Source organism: Opisthocomus hoazin, chromosome 2, assembly GCF_030867145.1.
Source record: "Opisthocomus hoazin isolate bOpiHoa1 chromosome 2, bOpiHoa1.hap1, whole genome shotgun sequence".
In the NCBI taxonomy this organism is placed as follows: domain Eukaryota; kingdom Metazoa; phylum Chordata; class Aves; order Opisthocomiformes; family Opisthocomidae; genus Opisthocomus; species Opisthocomus hoazin.
Genome location: NC_134415.1, coordinates 2,071,065 through 2,092,493, shown reverse-complemented (window position 1 = coordinate 2,092,493; position 21,429 = coordinate 2,071,065). Strand labels below are relative to the sequence as shown.

Here is a 21,429-nt window from a genome sequence, read left to right as displayed (position 1 = left end):
AGATGAGGCCTCACCAGGGCAGTGTAGAGGGGAAGGAGAACCTCCCTTGTCCATGGAGGCCACGGTGGGGAGCTGGATCGGTGTGGTGGTGCCAGCGTCCCTGCTCCCAGAACGAAGAACGGGCATTCACGTGAAGCCAGGCTGCGTGAGCGCCGCTGCTCACACACAAGGTGTTGATGTTTTAAAATTGTCCTGTTCCATGAACCGATCTACAGCTCAGGTGGGTCTCAGACACGTGTTGTTCTGTGCAAATACGAATCTTTTATGCTAGATGAAATACCTTCTGTGACTGAAGTTCACGAATGTTCTACTTGGAGAAGACTGGCTGCTAAATGAAAGTATTGTATTAGTAAATTAAAAAGATTTTTAAGGTCACTTTCTGAGTGTTCTAAAGCATTCCTTTCATTTTCAGCTTTCAGAAAGCCTGTGGCTGCCATTAGCAGCTTTTATAAAATGTGCACATTGTGTTCTGTTTTGAAAAAAAATTTTAAAAAGTACCTTGGGAGGCTGTGCAGCAGCAGACCTCTTGTCCTGCTGCCCTCTGTGTTCCTGTAAAGCTCCTGGGTTTCAAGGACAGGAGATGACGCGTGGTAGCACACCGGAGTGAGCTGCAGCTGACGTGACGTCCGGCTGAAACCTTGCCTGGAAACCATCAGCCTTAAAACCACTGGTCTTGAGCTGAGGGACCGGGTCCAGTGCTGCTGCCACCAGAAGGGAGGTGACGGCATCCGTCCTGCTCGCAGCTGGGCAGAGCTGGGGCTGGGGAGGGACAGCCCCGGCGAGACGTGAGGAGAGATTTGGGTGGTGTGTTTCTGAGCAGAGGGTGCCCAGTCCCGCTGCTGGGAGGTGTCCGTGAGCACTTTTCTGCTACAAAAAAAAAAATGAGGGTTGTTCCCTGGCGAGGGAATGCACCTCACTAAAACTGAAACATCTGCAGGCAGCGGCCGTGCGGCTCTCGAGGTGTCTTCAGGCTTGGTTTCTGCTCTGTCGTTTCAGGTTGCAACGGCGAATCTTGCATGGGCTTCAGTAGCAATACATCAAGTACAGGTAAGTGTGGGCGGCGTGGCGTTTCTTCGTGGTGGAACCCTGCTGCCAGGACTGGGTGAGCAGGAACACGGATTGTGGTGGAATTCGAGTGGTGGTCACTGCTGAAGCGTTGATTCAAGCCGCTTCCCTGAACCTCAGAAAAACACGCTGATGTTTTTGGCGTTCATTGAGCTCGTTTTCCTCACTTGCAACCGTGGATCAAATAGCTGAGCAAATGCTGGTTTTACTAAAGGAAAAAGAAGCTTTAGCAAAGGAGATAAATAATTGTTAAAGCAGAATTAGAACAACTTGGAAGGTTGTTCCTTGGAAGAAGGCAGCTGCTAGTTGCGTTCCTCCTGCTTTGGTATTCGGTTTGAGGTGACCAGGTGTTGCTGGCCCCGCCTGTGTTCGGCCATCCTTGCTAGCAGCTTCGTGGTGCTGCCGGTGCCCCCGCTGAGGGTGCTGCCCGTGGTCCCCAGTCCGGGGCCTGACGAAGCTCCACACAGCGCAAGCTGCGCTGGCAACCCCCGGCAGCTTCGCTGATGGGCTTGTGGCTTCAGCTAATCAAAGACAGCAACACCGGAACGAAACGTGCTTTGCCAGCTCTCAGGAGATGCTGAAAGAGGTTCTTCTGCCAGCTCACAGGGGGAATCACAGAATCACAGAATGACAGAATGTGCAGCCTGCTGTAGGTGACCCTGCTTCGGCAGGGGGGTTGGACTAGATGACCCACAGAGGTCCCTTCCAACCCCTACTATTCTGTGATTCTGTGATTCTGTGATTGGTAGGGGTTGGAAGGGACCTCTGTGGGTCATCTAGTCCAACCTTGTGCCGAAGCAGGGTCACCTACAGTAGGCTGTAGAGGACCTTGTCCAGGCGGGTCTGGAATATCTCCAGAGAAGGAGACTCCACAGCCTCCCTGGGCAGCCTGGGCCAGGGCTCCGTCACCCTCAGAGGGAAGAAGTTCTTCCTCATGTTCAGCTGGAGCTTCCTCTGCTTCAGTTTGTGCCCATTGCCTCTTGTCCTGTCGCTGGGCACCACTGAAAAGAGCTTGGCCCCATCCTCCTGACACCCACCCTGCAGATATTTGTAAGTATATTTTAGGTGCCCTCTCAGCCTTCTCTTCTCCAGGCTGAACAAGCCCAGCTCCCTCAGCCTCTCCTCATAGGAGAGATGCTCCAGTCCCCTCACCATCCTCGTAGCCCTCCACTGGACTCTCTCCAGTAGCTCCTCATCTTTCTTGAACTGGGGAGCCCAGCACTGGACACAACTCTCCAGCTGGGGCCTCACCAGGGCAGTGTAGAGGGGAAGGAGAACCTCCCTCGACCTGCTGCCCACACTCCTCCTAATGCACCCCAGGATCCCATTGGCCTTCTTGGCAGCCAGGGCACACTGCTGGCTCATGGTCAACCTGTCATCCACGAGGACACCCAGGTCCCTCTCCACAGAGCTGCTCTCCAGCAGCTCAGCCCCAGCCTGTACTGGTGCCCCTGGTTGTTCCTCCCCAGGTGCAGAACCCTGCCCTTGCCCTTGTTGAACCTCATCAGGTTCCTCTCTGCCCAACTCTCCAGCCTGTCCAGGTCACGCTGAATGGCAGCGTGAAGAAGTTCCTGACATTCCTTTTTCCAAGGTGTCTTTCAGACGCTCAGCAGAAGACTCGCGCAGAGCTGCTGCTTTGCTTTCGTAAGCTCTGAGATTCACCACCTCAGCGCTGGAAGTCGTCGGCTGTGTTTCGGATGCTCCTTGGCCCTGGCTGGCACAATTAGACACAATTAGCACAGACCATTGCACGCTGGTAGCACTGCAGTTGTGTGCAGTTGCAGCTTCACTTTTTACCGACTCCCTCTTTAACCGAGAAGTCTTTCACAGCCAACAAAACAGGCCATGGACAGCTGAGTTGAAGCCCATCCGTTGGTCCCTTCCGTTCCTCTCCCTCCGCTGAGCAGAAGGTTTGCCCTCGCCGAGGTTTTGCCGGAGAGGGATGCGAGAGTTTTGGGCCGGTGTTGGGCCGTACCTGCCAGGCTCAAGGAGGGTGTGCCAAGAAATTGGCACCTGCCTGGACAAGGTCCCCTGTAGGTGACCCTGCTTTGGTGGGAGGGTTGGACTAGATGACCCACAGAGGTCCCTTCCAACCCCGAACATTCTGTGATTCTGTGAAGTTGTGCCTGGGGACCCACTTATGTCCAAGAGTAGGGCTCGTGGATGTAGTTTGTCACATTTGCGTATTCATTTCAATGCGCATTGCCCAGGGGAAAGATACTACTGGCTCTGAGTGATATTTTATTGTGTAAAAGGTACAAACAGTAGAGGCTTGCTTTCTTTTTTTGCCCTCAGTGCTCACTCTAGTAATATGCGGGTGTGAGATATCGAGTACGCGCTTAGGTGAAGTAAAAATACAGCTCAAAGCTTTGCTTCGTCGAACACTTGGCTTCTAAAATGTAATATACGTTATACATACCTATAGCATATTATATTTTGTGATCATGTTCATGCTGATTTCTCCCACAGTTAAGCAGATACCGTCTGCTGCTTAGCTTCCTTCAGCTGGCCTGATGTCAGCCTGCGGTTGTGTCTAGGTGCTGCTTTGCAGCCTGGAAAGAAGTGGTCAGAGCGTGGTGAGGAAGCACGCAAACGCAGTGCTGGGCGTTCTCGGGAGAGCTGAGGGTCTGGGGAAGGAGGTGTCGTTGCACTGATAGCAGCTGCCAGTGCCTGGAGGGGCTACAGGAAGGATGGAGAGGGGCTTTTCACAAGGGGGTGCAGTGACAGGACAAGGGGGAACGGCTGTAAACTACAAGAGGGCAGATTTAGATGAGATATTAGGGAGAAATTCTTCCCCATGAGGGCGGTGAAACACTGGCCCAGGCTGCCCAGAGAAGCTGTGGCTGCCCCCTCCCTGGCAGGGGTCAAGGCCAGGTTGGATGGAGCTCTGAGCACCCTGGGCTGGTGGAAGATGTCCCTGCTCATGGCAGGGGGGTTGGAACCAGGTGAGCTTTAAGGTCCCTTCCAGCCCTTACTGTTCTATGATTCTTTTCCTCAGCAACCTCCCCGCTGACTTTGTTCCTCTTCAAACCATTCTGTGGTTCTGACCCAGATGATCTTGAAGGTCCCTTCCAACCCAAACCATTCTGTGATTCTATAACCGCGCTCGGCAGCAGCGTCAAGGCAGCCTGGACAAGTGCTACAGCCAACACCTTCTGGAGAGCCTTCAGCAGGGTGGGACGGCTGCAGCTCCGCAGCGGGGTAGCTAAGGGTGAAGCCTAGCACACAAAGCCAGCGTTTGATGTGACGCGGTGCTGAAACATCTCTCTGTGGTCGTAGCAGTAATTTTTTCATACGAATTAAGCAGGTAGACTGCGTGACTCGGGTTTTGGTGTTCTTCTGGAGCGGATGGTAACGCGATCTGTGCTTCCAGGTGTGCCGGGGCCTTGCCAAGCAGACCGAACTGAATGACTTCTTGCTCGATGTCTCCAAGTAAGTGTGACTCGTGCTGTAATCTCACCAGTTTATTTTGCTGTGCTTTACGCCATCGCTCACGCGTGGGTGCCGAGGCCCACCTTGGTGGGGGGCAAACTCCAGCCCAGGCACGAGAGCGGGTGGGGGGGGTGGCACTGGGGTATACCTGGTAAAGCCCTCTTTGGGTGGTGGCGCAGAAGAAAACGTGACCTCCAACCTTAGAGAGTTTGGTTACTCTCGTGGTCTTTTGCGTGGGTTTTTTGCCTATTTTTCCCCTCTTCTGTCAGGGTTAAGCACGGCCCTCTGTTGAGAGCTGACAGGTAGGCTTGCTGTCTCATTTCATGGGCAGTTTTAGAAGGTTCAAAAGGACTTTGTGAAAAGTTAGTTAGCTCGCTTCAGCTCCCGCCCTCCCTCCGTTTTTCTGACGCGTACATATACACGCGTGCAGGAGTATCCGCACTTCAGGGATCCGTCCTTGAAGACCCAGGGCTGCCACGTGACTGTTCTTCCCTTGCATTTCTGGAGGCTCTGTTTTCATTTTCAAAGACTGTGACTGCACGTGCTAGGTTTTCTTTAACTTCTTGTCGCAATAAACGCAAGATTAAATTGGAAACAGAGTACGACAGCTTGGGCTTAGACTTGCAAAGCCAATTTAGTGCCTCAGGTGATCCGTTCTTCCTCTATCCCTTTTTCTTTGTTGCTGCTATTAGCATCTTTAATTAATAGAGATAGCCAATAAATTAAAAGACAAGCCAGAGCTGTACTTTTGATAAATCGCAGTCTGAGGTGCTTAACGGTGTTTTGTCAGCCTACTTGGTTGGCGAATTTCCAAGTGCATCACAAAGGGCTGATGGTACTGTGGAAAAGCGAGATGTCCTGGATGTTTGCTGCTACAAACGCTTCCGTGGGTTTTGATGAACCATTCTCAGACTGAGGAGATAAGAGGACGTCCCAGATTCCTCTGCCATCGCCGGGGAATGCAGGCAACCGAGTCAGCCCAGCTGGAATGGGGAGTCACGCACCGCAGGGAGGGGTCTGCCTCTTGCAAGGAGGGCAGGATGGTTGCGTCCAGATGTTTTTCCTAGCTTTTTTCCTCAGGGATGGCCTTTTTTTTTTTAATCTCAGCTTAGGTTCACAGTGTGTCTCCGAAAGGGCACTCTCACGGCTCGCTTGCCGGAGCTCCCCGCTTGCTGCCGTGTCTCGCACCATTATGGTGCTTTCCAGAGTGCTTTAATGTGGGTAACATCTGTACTGAGCTGGTTTACCACAGAACTCTGGATTAATCTGCCCAAATTTATTCACTGGCAATTTACTCTTGGTACATAGTACTGAGGTTGTTTTAAAGAACTTTGCACTTATTTTAAATTTTTAAGATAAAAATTACACTAAATGCTGCAAATATGTGACGTATTTCTGTAAGAAAATACCTCTCGTACAGCATTATCAATTGCTAGAGTTGTTTAGTTTTAACAAAAAAGAAACACTATGTTTTGAGCCACAAAATCGGGGTATCATTTCATAAGAACTTTACGAACTTCATGTAGGTAAAGGCTTGCACCAGCAAGAAAATAAATAGTTTCCTCTTGGGTATGGCCAGTACCTTTTCTTACACGGCGAGAGGGTTTCCAGTTCAGAGAGGAGACGGCCAGCCCGCCGTGTCCCCGGCAGCCGAGGAAGGGCACGGCGGGGCCCGGACGGCGTGAGCCCGGCACATTGCGCGTTGCCTTCCCTGGAGACCCCGGCAGGGCTGAGCTGGGTGGATGTTCCAGCCCGTGGGACGATGGCGGGGAGCATTGCAATCCCAGGGTTGTTAAGACTTGGCGTGTGGGAGATTTAGACTTCTTCTGCTGAGAAGTTTGACCTTCATCTTTCCGTGTTCTTGCCTGTCCTTGGACAGTTACAGCTTTTCTGTGAAAGCGAGATGCCTGTGTTGCTAAGTCACAAGATGGGTCTTCAACGTGCTACACCTGGGCTGATGGAGGAGGCTCATTAAGAGTTTTATAAATTGTTGCCTTTTAAATAGCATTAAACGTTGGATAACATGGCGAGAATTTATCTACAATACATAGTTTTCGTTAGTACTCAGTACGTAGTCCCCTATGCACAAACCTAATGAGGTATTTTGAAAGCACATAGATAATATAGATCAGCAACGGAAAAAAAAAATTTTTTTAATCTTTTGGATTGCTTTTCTTTTTTTACTCCTCCTTTTAAAATTGTCAGTGTGTAAAGGGTGCCAAAGCATTTTGATGCCTTGTTGGCGTTGCTCAGCAGGGACCTATTCAGTCCCCGGTAGGCAACGTTTGCTACTCTTTTCTTTTTCTGCAGAGAAAATTCGATGTATTATATAGAGAATATGCTACAATTCTGTCATTATAGAATAGTGGCTTAAAGGAACAGAGCTGAGACCAGTTCTGAATTCCCTTGTGCTGCAGCAAGCCACTCAGTGCTTTTCAGGGGGCAGAGGTTTGTCCTCACCTACTTGGGCGGTTGCGGAGCAAGAGCCCGTGAGAGCAGCTGGGGAGGTGTCTGACTGAACGCCAATGTTTACTGACTTCTCTTTCTCTGCAGAACCTATTTTGATAATATAGTTGCAATAGATTCTCTACTTGAACATATAATGGTAAGTTGTCTTTTTCACTTCTAAGTTTCTTAGTTATTAAAGTCCTTCGTTCCCCTTGCCTTGAAGTCAGGCATTACCTCGTTGGAATGTGTGAGCTGCTTACGGTGGACGCGTGACACACACAGGATGGGCATCTCTGTGTGGAGGGAGGTGGCAAAGGTCCTCTTGATGTTTTCATTGCTGCATCGACTTTGTTTCGCAGCTTTCGCAAGTGGTGAAATGTGACCGTCTCTGAACTAAATCGTTACTGTTGTGTTTTACTATTGATTTTGAGAATTGTGACAGAAAGGCATCTGTTCTTCTCTTTATTGCACCTTGTTGTATTGATTCCTTTTTCCTACATTCAATTTACTACGTGCCACAAAACACTCCTGAAGAAGTTGTTGTCTGTAGGAAGGACTAGAGGTTAAACATTACTCCTAGAGTATCTGTTCCATTTCCTGAATGAGGTGTGCAAGACATGACATCCCTTTCGCTTTGCAGAAGTACTTACACCCTTAATTAGAGTGTCAGTGTCAATGTTTTACAACAGCCACTAAAGCCAAGTCCACTGAAATAACTAATCAATTAATTAATCTGTTTCTGAACGGTATTTTATAATTTTCTGAATCAATTTTGAATTCAGAATTGTTTCCTGAATGGTGTTTACAGATACATGTGGACAGGCTGTTCGTAGCACATTGAGTGTTTGATATATGAATTATTCTTTTTAGCTTTAGCACAGTCATTGCATATTGCAGTTCTTTCTCCTGAATGAATTTCTCCTTAATCAGGTCAGTGACACATAGCACATTTCAACTTGTGTGTTCAGAAAATTACCCTCTAACAGTACTCCGATAGTTGCTCCAACCTTCCAAGTGATATTCTTAGCTAGACTCTTTAAAGACCACGCACTTAGAATGCAAATAATATTAACGTGGTTTTATTTAGAAACTTGAATTACTAATGGAAAATACTCTGTGGTGTCTGTCTTACTCCAGTTAGTACACAGTCAAGAATTCTGCACGTAGGACATATATCTGAACATTGACTTTTCCAATTTAAATGAACTGCCTAAAAATAGCTGAACATTGAAAAGAATTGGTGTAATATAACATATGGCATTGAGAACAAATATTGATATTCTTCCCCGTTCTTCCCTATGAATAGAGGTCTGGTGGAAAACACAATTGGCAGTAAAATACGCTTACTCTTTCATTTTCTTTTCGAACACTTGGCTGCATCGTAATTCTGCATTTTAACCTGCGTAGATGTTTCGTACTCAGCTTCCTTTGTAAGCTGTAGCAGTTGGCTGTTCCTTGGGCCGATGAAGTGCATTACGTGTTTGCACATTTATTGCCATTTTGTGAGAGTACGATTTCATCATTATGTGGCTTATACCGTGCCTCACAGTGAGAAAAGAGTGGAACTCAGTTTCACCTCACTGCTTCACCCTTTGGTGACTGCACTTGTCCATGCCAGTTTGATTTGTTCCTCTAATAATAAAGAAAAAGGTACGGGGATTTTAGCATTCCTTTAATTTTTATTTTCATTAAAATCACAGAGCCCCAGCCTGGCAGGGGTTGGCAGGGCCCTCTGTGGGTCACCCAGCCCAACCCCCTGCCCAAGCAGGGTCACCCAGAGCAGGCTGCACAGCACCGCGTCCAGGCGGGGCTGGAATATCTCCAGAGAAGGAGACTCCACAGCCTCCCTGGGCAGCCTGGGCCAGGACTCCGTCACCCTCAGAGGGAAGAAGTTCTTCCTCCTGTTCAGCTGGAACTTCCTCTGCTTCAGTTTGTGCCCCTTGCCCCTTGTCCTGTCACTGGGCACCACTGAAAAGAGTCTGGCCCTGTCCTCCTGACACCCACCCTGCAGATATTTAGAGGCATTTCGGAGGTCCCCTCTCAGCCTTCTCTTCTCCAGGCTGAACAAGCCCAGCTCCCTCAGCCTCTCCTCATAGGAGAGATGCTCCAGTCCCCTCATCATCCTCGTAGCCCTCCGCTGGACTCTCTCCAGTAGCAACTCATCTTTCTTGAACTGGGGAGCCCAGAACTGGACACAGTACTGCAGATGGGGCCTCCCCAGGGCAGTGTAGAGGGGGAGGAGAACCTCCCTCGACCTGCTGCCCACACTCCTCTTAATGCACCCCAGGAGACCATTAGCTTTCTTGCCTTGCAAATTTTCTTACCAATATGCTTGAGTAATTACAAGCAACCTACCCAAGAGGTGGTCCCTGGCCTCCCTGTTGACGGTGTAAAACATAGCTTTTGTGCTGATATTACCCTTCAGCCAGTGGCCTGGACTGGAACTGTGGCTTTAGAGAAGTAAGACTTCCTCATCCCATTAACTATTTCTCTCAATTGGTAGTGTTTAAGCAGTCATTTTTGAAAAGCGTCAATCGTGACCAAGTGAAGTTCTTGAGTCATATGGACTAGAACACAAACGTTAAATTGTATAAGATCATCACTGTGCAGTTGATTTTATAAAGAAATCTGATGCAGGTTCTGAATAGCTGCATTTGCTGGGCTCCTTGTCCTTTTTAGCACTGTGTATATTCATTCTAATTTGAGCAAAGGACTATGAGTGTGAGTGGTTGAGACCTTCAAACTTGTTAATGCTCAAAGTGGGAAGTATTTCACAGGAGTGAGCTGGTAGCTTGCAGACTCCCTGACTCGCTGCTGCTCTGCTGGAGCAAACGGAGTAGACAGCGGCAGAATCCTTCCAGCCGCAGCCTCAGTCGGCATGGGAGGGCCCTCAAGTTTGGAGCTGGGCTGGATGGTTTCTGTGCAGTTCCCGTTGCACAGCGCATACGACATGGGACTCGAGTCTCCCAGCTAACGATTGTCGTCTCATAGATTTTTTTCTGCCAAGGTCTAACATTTGTCTATTTGCATTAATACGAAATGAAATATTTTAGGGTTTTGTTTTTGTTTTTGAAAGATGAGAGAAGGGAGAGGGGAGGTTAACTCATTCAGATGGAAGTCTTGAGAATTCTTTCGACGTGCCACCTGCATGCATTGCACTCCAAGATGCAGTCAGCGTCTTTCTGTGGCTGAATTTAAAAGAGCTGAGCGAGATCCACCTCAGATCGTGCTCTACCACGCAGTTACTATACGTTCTGAGCAGATAAGAAATATAGGAGACGTATCTGAGTTGGATGGAGCAGGTTCTTGAACCTGGCTGTATGGCCTCTGAGGTCAACGCAGTGATCCTTGTTCGGCTCTGTTTCACTCTCGTTCGCAGAAGGTCCGTTGTATGTCTGAGGAGCATTTCAGTGAAGAGCTGCCATGTTCCCGGGACAGGGTTCTGTTCTGACAGTAAGCTTTGCTGAGATAAAACTGGCTGGTTCGAGGTGTGACAGAGAAAGTGCAAGTGTGTTACTGTGGTGCTTCCTTGACTGTGGGTGGTGCCTTGTGGGCTTTAGTTGGCTCATGTAGAACCACCGAGTCACAGCTGTTGTTCAAGAACCGTCCCTCACGTCAGGAAGGAGCAGCCTTTTCCTGTACCATAATGATGCTTCTGATCTCGCCCGTTTGTTCGTTTTTATGTGTTACAGGCACATTTATCTTTTTTAGAAACAACCACGAGCCTCTCTGTCATGTCTGTCTTTGCTGGGTATTCGATACCAATATATTTGCACTGAAGATAGAGACAAAAACCCAGAAATGCTCTTAGGTCTCGTTAGATTCTATCTATTTAAAATCAAGTAAAGGTGAATAATATCTAAACATAGGGGAAAGAAAAGTACAATTTTGAAAAACATTCCTTACATTTGAAAACCAGCGTAATAGGAAAGCCTTTTTTTCTCTTAGCAAACATTCAAGCCTCTAAAGGTATTTCTACATTTCTCAGAGAAGAACGCCCAAATTTACAACAAAATACTGAATAAAAGACACACTTTTGTTTTGTATTGTATCCAAAAAGATTGCTGTGATGGTGGATGCTCCTTCAAACAGATTTTCATACTGGATGATTTCTCAAAACTTTTATCTGCTAGGGGCTTACGTTGTTATCAGATAAATGACTGAAGATCGTCTAACTTGTGATCATTAACTCTAGTTTTGTTTTTTGTCTATAGATATATGCAAAAAACCTGGTGAATGCAGATAGGTGTGCACTCTTCCAGGTTGACCACAAAAATAAGGAGCTGTATTCAGACCTTTTTGATATTGGAGAAGAAAACGATGGGAAACCTGTCTTCAAGAAGACCAAAGAAATCAGGTAAGAGTAGCTAGCAGAGGAATGAAGTTCCGTTATAACTACGGCTGTGCAGGCTTTTGATTACCCAGTCTCTGTGCCTATCTGCAGGTACCCTGACAATACTTGTCATACTGTGATATCATTCCCACCAGGACCCGCCTCCAGAAGGTAGTACTTCTGGGAATGACATTGCAGTGCCATCGAAACAACGTCTCTGAAGCTATAACGTCACTCCTGGAAATGCCGTCTTCCGGAGGCGGTCCTTTTGGAAATCATGTTGGGGAAAAAACAGAGGTGTTCTGAGGTAGGTAAAGGTGCAGGTAAAGGTGCACCTAATCCGTAGTCTCCCAGTATGGGACTTTTGTTCCCAAGAGAGTTCCCAGGAGGAATTGAAATTTGTGCAATTCAAGCACATCCAGAGCAAGGAAGTCACCGTTTGTGCTTCTTACGGACGGACTAGGCACGTGGAGAGTCTGGTACGGACTGGTCGTTGTTTGGAAGGTTTCAAGTCCAGTAACGCAGTTTTACTTTTTCTCATGGGAATTGAAAGTTTTATCAAACTTTTCAATAATTGTGATTCTGAAGTATGCTTGAAGTGGTGAATATGAAAACTGTTTCTGGGCTTGTAATGAATACGTAGGATTCTCTGCCTAAAATTGATGTTTATTTCTGCTCCATATCACAAGTGTGTAATTCTTACACGTGTTTTTTTAATGAAAGAGGCAAACCATCAAATTAAATATAACATTTCTCACTCTTCAAAAATTATGAATCCTTAATACATACAGATGGAGATTTTCAAAGACACTCAGGTTTTAAACCTGCAACTTTGTAAAAAGAAAGAAGTGGATGACTAAACCATCCTGCATTAAAATTGTGTTAAAATGCTCAGCGTAGATTTTCTCAGAATTTTCATTTCCTCCTTATACTTTTAAAGTTCAGGGCCAATATGAGATGTGATTCATGTCGTCACTGAGACTTCTTAAAACAAACTTCTCCCACTTACTACATTGTGTGAGTGAGAATGGAAGGAGTCAAAATTGGGGCAATTTACATACTGACAAGCAAGGAGGTGGTGTCGATTAAAGAAGGTGGCCTGCTTTAACATACGCTTTCATACTCCTTCTTGATAATTGCTTTTCTTGCTTATATCTTTATATCTTTTCTGCACGGAAATTATCGAAATGTTGACTCTTGTGTGCAAGGGTGTGAGCCATTTCACGGGGGCTGTGTGCTAAAAGAGAATCACAGAATCACAGACTGGTCGGGGCTGGAAGGGACCTCTGGGGGTCACCCAGCCCAACCCCCTGCCCAAGCAGGGTCACCCAGAGCAGGCTGCACAGCACCGCGTCCAGGCGGGTCTGGAATATCTCCAGAGAAGGAGACTCCACAGCCCCTCTGGGCAGCCTGTTCCAGTGCTCCATCACCCTCAGAGTGAAGAAGTTCTTCCTCCTGTTCAGCTGGAGTTTCCTCTGCTTCAGTTTGTGCCCGTTGCGCCTTGTCCTGTCACTGGGCACCACTGAAAAGAGTCTGGCCCCGTCCTCCTGACACCCACCCTGCAGATATTTGTAGGCATTTCTAAGGTCCCCTCTCAGCCTTCTCTTCTCCAGGCTGAACAAGCCCAGCTCCCTCAGCCTCTCCTCGTAGGAGAGATGCTCCAGTCCCCTCATCATCCTCGTAGCCCTGTGCTGGACTCTCTACTTACTTTTCTCCACAAGTTCTTTTGGGCTTGTGTGTCGTAACAGTTTTATGTCACAGAACTGAGAATTATTTCCTCGTGAGACAGACTTGTAGATTTTCCTGATTCAGCTCCAGAATGTCTTTGTTGTCTTTCTCTTCCTTGTGGCGATGAAGGATGTGGTTCACACCACAGCGGTGTTTGCGTGTCGCGAGGTGGAACAAGCCAGCTGTGCTGAACGGCACGTGGCCAGCGCACGTCATGTGTAGCTTTGACATTTCCACTGGTCTTTTTCCAAACTTTATTTTACCAAATCTGCCTGCCCTCCCTGAAGAAACGAGCTCTGTATTGCCTGTCATGTGTCTAAAGAGACGAGGAGTGTGTAAAAGCGGTGATAAAATCAGTAGCTTGTAAAGGGAGACACGTCTCAGGTTCTGTACAAATGTCGTGTTTATTAGGCATCACGCCCAGGGTTGTTGAAGTCTTTGAATATTTGTCGCTAAAGTGGTCATATTATGGCATCTTTTGTATTAAACTATGTAGTTATATTATGTAAAATGTTTCCAGAATGCATCTATTAGTGTGTGCTTTTTTACTTTATAATTACCAGTCGTTGTCTTGTAAGATTTTTCTCCTAAAAGCATCGAAATGACGCTGGTTGGGAACAAATATCCATTACCGTGCCCAGGACAGACTCCACTGGAAAAATGTTTCTGCAGGTGGCTCATATTGGGGCTAACACTCCTTTTTATTTTCTGCAGATTTTCTATAGAAAAAGGAATAGCTGGTCAAGTGGCGAGAACAGGAGAAGTCCTCAACATCCCTGACGCCTATGCAGATCCACGCTTTAACAGGTAGGAGGTTATTCGTGGGAGGGGAAGGTAGCTCACCCAACCTGTTACTTCAATTTACTACTTAAATTTCATATTAGAATGCATTCATGTAGCTGTGAGCCTCTGATGAGTAGGCAACCTATGGATATCTATTAAATGCTTTAGGCATAGGCGATTTTTTTTGATACAAATAAAAAGTATTGTTCTTATCATATATAAATATAATGGAGAGAAATTTAGTGGTTTTTCCTGTTACAGAGCAGCGCCCAGTTAGACAGGCTGTTGCTGATTTTCTTGATCAGCCTGCCTGCAATCTGATTAGTTTCAGGGGAGAGGAAAAGCTCCCTACCAAAAAAGTGCCTCAGTACCCGAATGGATTCTCTAATTTTATGAATAAGCTGACTGCACGCTGGAGGAAGCATTAATTCTTTATCTTGCAAATGGAGATTAAAGAATTGAAAAGTTCACCCTAAATATGACAGAGTAGATGGAAATATGTGAGAGCTTTGGAGGTGAACTTCTTGCAGGTACGAATTACTAATTCCATCTACTTTAAAACTATTCAGTACATTGCACATCAGCATTTCTGAGAATCAAGGAACAGATATTAGTTAATAACATTAATTATTTTCCTTTTTTCCTTTCTCTTTTCTGGCTCCCCAGAGAAGTCGACCTCTACACGGGCTACACGACCAGGAACATCCTGTGCATGCCTATCGTGAGCCGGGGCAGCGTGATCGGCGTCGTGCAGATGGTGAACAAGATCAGTGGAAGTGCCTTCTCGAAAACCGACGAGAACAACTTCAAAATGTTTGCGGTCTTTTGCGCTTTAGCCTTACACTGTGCTAACGTAAGTGTTACGTACGGTTTTGTAAGCTGTTGGTTAGAGTGGGAAGGCTTAGATCCCCCTTCAGGATTTTGATGTTCCAGTTTTTTAAGTGAGACATCAGTCTTTCTCGTTGCGTTGACGAGGAAAGGGGAATAATTGCATTTTTTGCTGAATAATTGTATTTTAAGAGGACGATAGGGATTCATTTAACGCCTTCTGAAATAATTGTAGCTAAACCGAGAGAGCGAGGTCTGAGATGTGAACGATATCTCTCTGCCTTCTCTTTTCCATGACAAATGTGATTCTTATTTACTTTTATAAATTTAGATCGTGTGTTTTACCAATTGAACTGGGGGCTGGAGATGTTACGTATTCTCTTCAGTCCGGCTTCTCTTGACTCTGTTTGCTTAATATTCAAAGATATTAATTTATACATTTATATGCTGTGCTATATATTCATAATTATCCCTGCTTCTAGAAAAGGGTGAATAGCTACTTTTGTTTTCAAACCCTTTATCATCACAAAAATTACTGTTCCTGTAGAAAGTGTAAGCAATTCAATGAGCATTACTACAGGAGTATAAAAACGCATGAAATGCAGTGAAAATGCAGCGCAGAGGACGTGTTGTGTTCATGGGAGGTGAGGCACGATGCCACGCCAGCAAAGCCTGCCGTTCACACCACGCCGTCGCACCAGCGCCCTGCTGTCGGCATACTGGGACCGCCAGCCATACTGGCAGTTACTGGAACTGGTTCCAGATGCCTCGAGGCGAGGCGAAAGGCCCGTTTAGCCGGTGAATGTCACCCTGCGGGGCATCCTGCTCCGGAGGGTGATCTTCACGAGTAAAACTGGTGTGTCGTCGCTTCTTCACAACCCGTGCCACATCGGCAGGAGCTGTGTGGACCTCTCAGTAATTCTCTGTGCTCTTTTTTCAGTTATTGCATGGTAATGTAGATAGGATAAACATCTCCTGTACTTCACTGTGCATAGGTAGCAGTTCTTTGGACCAGGCAATAGCTGGATTCATGCAGGGCACAAAGGGCGACTCATGCCCCGTTGTCAGTTTTCTTTCTCTTAGCGTATCGCAAGGGACTGAGCGCTCTTTCCAAGTCCTGAACTTGGATTCTTTTTCTTGGGAGAGCTCAGAGGCACTGAAAAATCGGCCGAGCCCGAGATGCTTTCCCGACTGAGTAGATGCTGGATGATGTGAAGGAAGGCTCAGTTTTCCAGAAGTACGGAGTTTCATATAATCTGTCACTTTTAAAACGTTTGACGTTGAGCAGCCAAAAGCACTAACGTTTTTGCACGTGTTTTTTATAAGAATAAGCCCTTGAATACAGGAAAGAAATGGATTTTCCTTTATTAAAATGTCGCACTAATGACTGACGTCCCTTCTTCAGATGTACCACAGAATTCGCCATTCAGAGTGTATTTACCGTGTGACGATGGAGAAGCTGTCCTACCACAGTGTTTGTACAGCAGAAGAGTGGCAGAACCTCATGCACTGTACGCTGCCTCCGCATATTTATAAAGAAATTGAACTGTAAGTGTTTTTCTCAGGTAGCGATGGTTGCGTCTTGTATCAGTCTGGGAAAATCATCGAATCACAGAATGGTTTGGGTTGGAAGGGACCATAAAGCTCATCTGGTTCCAACCTCCCTGCCATCTTCCACCAGCCCAGGGTGCTCAGAGCTCCATCCAACCTGGCCTTGAACCCTGCCAGGGAGGGGGCAGCCACAGCTTCTCTGGGCAACCTGGGCCAGGGCCTCACCACCCTCATGGGGAAGAATTTCTGCCTAACATCTCATCTAAATCTGCCCTCTTTCAGTTTAGAGCCGTTCCCCCTTGTTCTATCACTCCACCCCCTTGTGAAAAGCCCCTCTCCATCCTTCCTGTCGGCCCCTCCAGGCACTGGCAGCTGCTCTAAGGTCCCCCCGGAGCCTTCTCTTCTCCAGGCTGAGCAGCCCCAGCTCCCTCAGCCTGTCCTCATAGGAGAGGTGCTCCAGCCCTGTGGTCATCTTCGTGGCCCTGCTCTGGCCCCACTCCAACACATCCATGTCCTTCCTATGCTGGGGGCTCCAGAGCTGGACGCAGGACTCCAGGTGGGGTCTGACGAGAGCGGAGTCAAGGGGCAGAATCCCCTCCCTCGCCCTGCTGGCCAGGCTGCTCTGGATGAGTCCAGGGTACGGGTGGCTTTCTGGGCTGCCAGCGCACATTGCCGGCTCATGTTGAGCTTCTCATCCACCAGTACCCCCAAGTCCTTCTCCTCAGGGCTGCTCTCGAGCCACTCTCCACTCAGCCTGTACTTGTGTTTGGGATTGCCCCGACCCACGTGCAGGACCCTGCACTTGGCCTTGTCGAACTTCATGCGGTTCACGCAGGCCCACCTCTCCAGCCTGTCCAGGTCCCTCTGGATGGCATCCCTTCCCTCCAGCGTGTCAACCACACCACACAGCTTGGTGTCATCAGCAAACTCGCTGAGGGTGCACTCAGTCCCACAAAGATGATTTCTTTTTTCCGTTCGGTGTAGTGGAGGGTTTTGTAGGAAACACTTCTATTATTGAACTGTCCCAAAATCATAGGGGGGTTGTCTCTGTTTTTCTTATATGTGGTTATACTTAATGACCTGTGAAGAAAACTTACCTGTCAAAGAGGTAAAATAATGCCTACCCAGAATGGTAGCATGTTCACCAGTTCATTTGGTTTAGCAGGCATGGGGGTGTTGGGTTGGCGGCTGGACTTGATGATCTTAGAGGTCTTTTCCAACCTTCATGACAGGCCTTCTCTGAAATAATTCAGTTACTTTCAGCTCTCAGGGGTCTGCTGGGTGCTGAAGATGTACCTCTGTGCTTAATCAGTCAGTCCCCATTCAAGGTGAACACCAGGACTCCTGTAAATCTTTTGTCACTTTTTCTGGCCCAGAACCATAAATTCCGCTGTAGTGACCAGATGGATGAAATCAGAACTCTGTGAAACGGAGCCAGACAACCCAAGTTGTCTTTGTAAACCCCATCGCCAGAGCTGGCTCGCTCCTGTCGGGCGCTGCGAGTGAGCAGAGCAGCAAGCGCACGCTCAGCGGGGGCGGTCAAAAAATGACTTCTGCTTGCAAAGACGCCAGGAAAAGTTGATTTAATCAAAATTAAAGCAAGTTTTACAGAATTCATGACAGAAATTATTGAAAAAAGCCAGTAAATATGTTATTAGAGACACCTTCTTCACAATTCGTGGGAGGAAAGTGTGGGGTATTTTAGGAGTGCCTGTAAAACTCTCATTGTCCCTGTAGAACGGAGATTTTTGTGCATTACTTAAGCAATGGATTCTTAAATAAAAATTTGTGTTTCTATTAACTAAGCAAAGCCAAAGGCTAATGTTCGGACTCGGTGATCTGAAGGCACTTTTCCAACCTGAATGATTCTACGATTATATGAGCGTAGTTCCATCGACCTTAGTGGAAATATATTCACTGACATTGCTGGAAAATACAGCCTGCACAGGTTTCTGTGTATATTCAGGGGAGTGCTGTTGGCTATGCATTACCTCGTCATTTCAGCCTGCTTGTAGTAAAAATTAAAAGGTGTTTGTCCTTACTAAGCTGAAACTTTCTTCGTAGATACCACTTTGATATCAGTCCGTACGAGGATGTCTGGCCTGCCATTTTTGTCTACATGGTTCACCAGTCCTGTGGGACAGCCTGGTAGGAAGTGCATGATGTATTGCTTTAATGCTATTATTTATGTGTTTGTTTATTAGGAAAGTTTGAGGTCGTTAGTTTCTAATTCAAGGTCTTACTTTCTTTGGGCTTTATTTACTATGTCTGGTCTACACAGGCTGGATTTCTCGTCCCAGCTTCTTGGTCTTCAATTCATAAAATCTGAGAACAGCCAGATAAAAGAACTCATGATATCATCCAAAGAGTTGTCCTTCCAATACGTAGAAGTATTGCTTGGTTCTGAGAGGAGACTGCTTTTCAGACAGAAGATGGTGAAGATATTAAAGGCACTGTTGCCAAAAAGGAGAGAAAATCCATGAGTATTTATTTTTCAAATATATAGTTGCTGAAATTAATACAGTATATGGTTAAAATAACCCAAGGTTAGATCTTATATTGCTAAATAAATCAATTATCGGCATCATTGTGCATTAATTATGGAAATGAATGAATTTCAGATGAAACGTTTCATTTATTGTCCTTTCTCTGGGTGTCCATTGTCATCACTAACATCAGCAGTCTCTTGGCTAAGGGTGTCCCCGTGCTGAAAGAAGGGAGCTGCCCCAAACTGTAGAAGTTCTCTACAGATGGGCAGCTGAAAGGGAAAGTATCTCCCTGCCCAAAGGAGCCGCATTTGGGAAACGTGTCCTGCTGGCTGGTTCATCTTCGTGACCGGATTAATCTCTGTGCCCGCCAAGCGCGCGGTCAAACCCGAGCGGCTTTGTCACATCTTCCGCAGCACCGCGACGCGGGGGACTGTCCTGAATACAGTTCCCCACCCCTCGGTGCTTGGTTCCAGAATGAATGGCTGTGGGTGCAGGACCGGGGTTCAGATTTCCAGCAAAGTCTGGTTCTTTTCCCCACCTGTCTCCCAGTCTGTCTCTTTCAAGGTGTAACTCTGATGTCAGAGAATTGATATCTGCTCGCCGTGTTTCAAATGAGCATTAGCTTTCACATATAATGTTAAAGAAACAAAAGTAAGAAAAGCATGTGAAAAGCAGGCTGTTGGGCCTGGGCGTGTATTTAAATTCTGAAAGAACAAAGCTCACCAACCCTCTGAAACAAGTACAGCAATTTTAAGACTAAAATTTTATTTTTAATATACTGAGGAGTAAGTTTGTGCCTTTAAGTATACACCTATGTATCACAGAATCACAGAATCACAGAATCACAGAATCACAGAATAGTAGGGGTTGGAAGGGACCTCTGTGGGTCATCTAGTCCAACCCTCCTGCCGAAGCAGGGTCACCTACAGCAGGCTGCACAGGACCTTGTCCAGGCGGGGCTTGAATATCTCCAGAGAAGGAGACTCCACAGCCTCCCCGGGCAGCCTGTTCCAGTGCTCCGTCACCCTCAGAGGGAAGAAGTTCTTCCTCATGTTCAGACGGAACTTCCTGTGCCTCAGTTTGTGCCCATTGCCCCTTGTCCTGTCGCTGGGCACCACTGAAAAGAGCTTGGCCCCATCCTCCTGACACCCACCCTTCAGATATTTGTAGGCATTTATAAGGTCCCCTCGCAGCCTTCTCTTCTTCAGGCTGAACAAGCCCAGTTCCCTCAACCTCTCCTCGTAGGGGAGATGTTCCAGTCCCAATGTAATGAAGAACTGTCCTGTCCAGGGAGTGTTTTAGAGAGAAATCTATGATACTCACTACATGCTCTGTGCTCTCATGCAGAAATAACCTTTTAATGCTTTAACCAAGTGTACAAAATACAGCAGGGGAGGAAGTAATAGTAGTCTGCGTTGGGGTATCATTGATGATGGTTTTCCCTTTGGCTACAACTGTACTATCCCGTAGTAACCATTGAGTTGATATTAGTTGTAGATGGAAGTGACTGTCATGATATTCTGAAGAACGATGTGGTATTTTAAATGGCAGTTTTCAACAGTTGTGCTAGAGCTGTCTGACTTAACTCTCTAGAATTAAAAAAGAAACGCTAAGCTTTTTTGAAACACAATATGCCAAACAGTTTGTACATTTGGCGTTTGACGGAAATTTTAATTTAAACAAGATGATTTCTTCTATGTCAGTTGCTTAAGACCCCCTAATTTTCTGTTTTGATCACCAATGATGTTTTCAGATTGTCCATTAGATGCAGAGTTTCACCATTTGGCACGTTGAGTAGATAGCGATTCAAAGAAGCCACGCTTCCAGCTCCTGGGAGCAGGGAAGGTGGCCCAGTTGAGTTGCCCGAGCCGGGTAGCTTGCCTGACGTTCCAGAACTTTACAGATCAAACTCAGAGCATTGTCAGGTACCCGTGCTCCTCTGTCCTTGCCGAAACTGGAGTGACTCCTGTCATCATTGAGGCTTCCGCAAGGAGAGTCAGTCCCAGCAAGAAGAGGAGATCAAAGAGTGGCTTTTCTCCTCTGCTGGTTATTTCTCCTGTTCTTATTCCTTGTCTCTGACCAAACGAATTTCTTTCCAGTTTTGAACTTGAAAAGCTGTGCCGATTTACTATGTCTGTAAAGAAGAATTATCGCCGTGTGCCCTACCACAACTGGAAGCACGCCGTTACCGTTGCGCACTGCATGTATGCCATACTTCAGAACAACCAGGGGCTGTTCACTGACCTAGAGGTATGTCAGCTGACTGCATCGGTGATTAGACCTCACCAGAGGTATCCACCCATCGTAGAAGTACATTTTCCAGGCCAGAGTTTTGCTCTCAGCTTGGGCAGAGTGTAGGTGAAGGTCCCTGCAGAGGAACGGGTGTGAGGAGAAGGCTTGAGGAAGGAGAATTATTCCAATTCCTAATCCTAGTGTTTCCTTCACATTTTTCAGGTCTGCCCGCTGAAGAAGCAGTAGCAGATGTCTTATAAGTCCATGTCCACATTTGGAGGTTCTCCCTGCCCACTCACAACCTCAGTCTTTATTGTAATTATTTAACTAACTGTCAGATCTGTGCTGCGGGGAGGGAAACACCCTGGAGCTTGAACCCTGCGAGGTCTGGGAGACCCCGAGTAGGAGGACAAGGGGGAAGGGCTTGGTGTTGCAGGGATGGGGGACGTGTGAGTAAAGGAGAAGAGCAGACAGGATGGAAGGAAAACAGTTGTTCAAATGCGCTAATTCACCGATAAACTTTTATTGTACAACAGTTTT

At 46.9% G+C, this 21,429-nt stretch overlaps 1 protein-coding gene across 3 annotated transcripts in view; it reads left to right on the top strand.

The window, feature by feature from the left end:
• PDE10A (phosphodiesterase 10A) overlaps positions 1-21,429 on the top strand; it is a 370,690-nt gene that overhangs the window by 325,106 nt on the left and 24,155 nt on the right. For all 3 annotated transcript variants that reach the window (XM_075411748.1, XM_075411757.1, XM_075411765.1), the window contains 9 exons: positions 997-1,047; positions 4,439-4,497; positions 7,051-7,102; positions 11,160-11,302; positions 13,721-13,813; positions 14,456-14,642; positions 16,023-16,165; positions 18,233-18,316; positions 20,757-20,907. In XM_075411748.1, the coding sequence (XP_075267863.1) occupies positions 997-1,047; positions 4,439-4,497; positions 7,051-7,102; positions 11,160-11,302; positions 13,721-13,813; positions 14,456-14,642; positions 16,023-16,165; positions 18,233-18,316; positions 20,757-20,907 (963 nt within the window). The remainder of the gene's footprint in view (positions 1-996; positions 1,048-4,438; positions 4,498-7,050; positions 7,103-11,159; positions 11,303-13,720; positions 13,814-14,455; positions 14,643-16,022; positions 16,166-18,232; positions 18,317-20,756; positions 20,908-21,429) is intronic.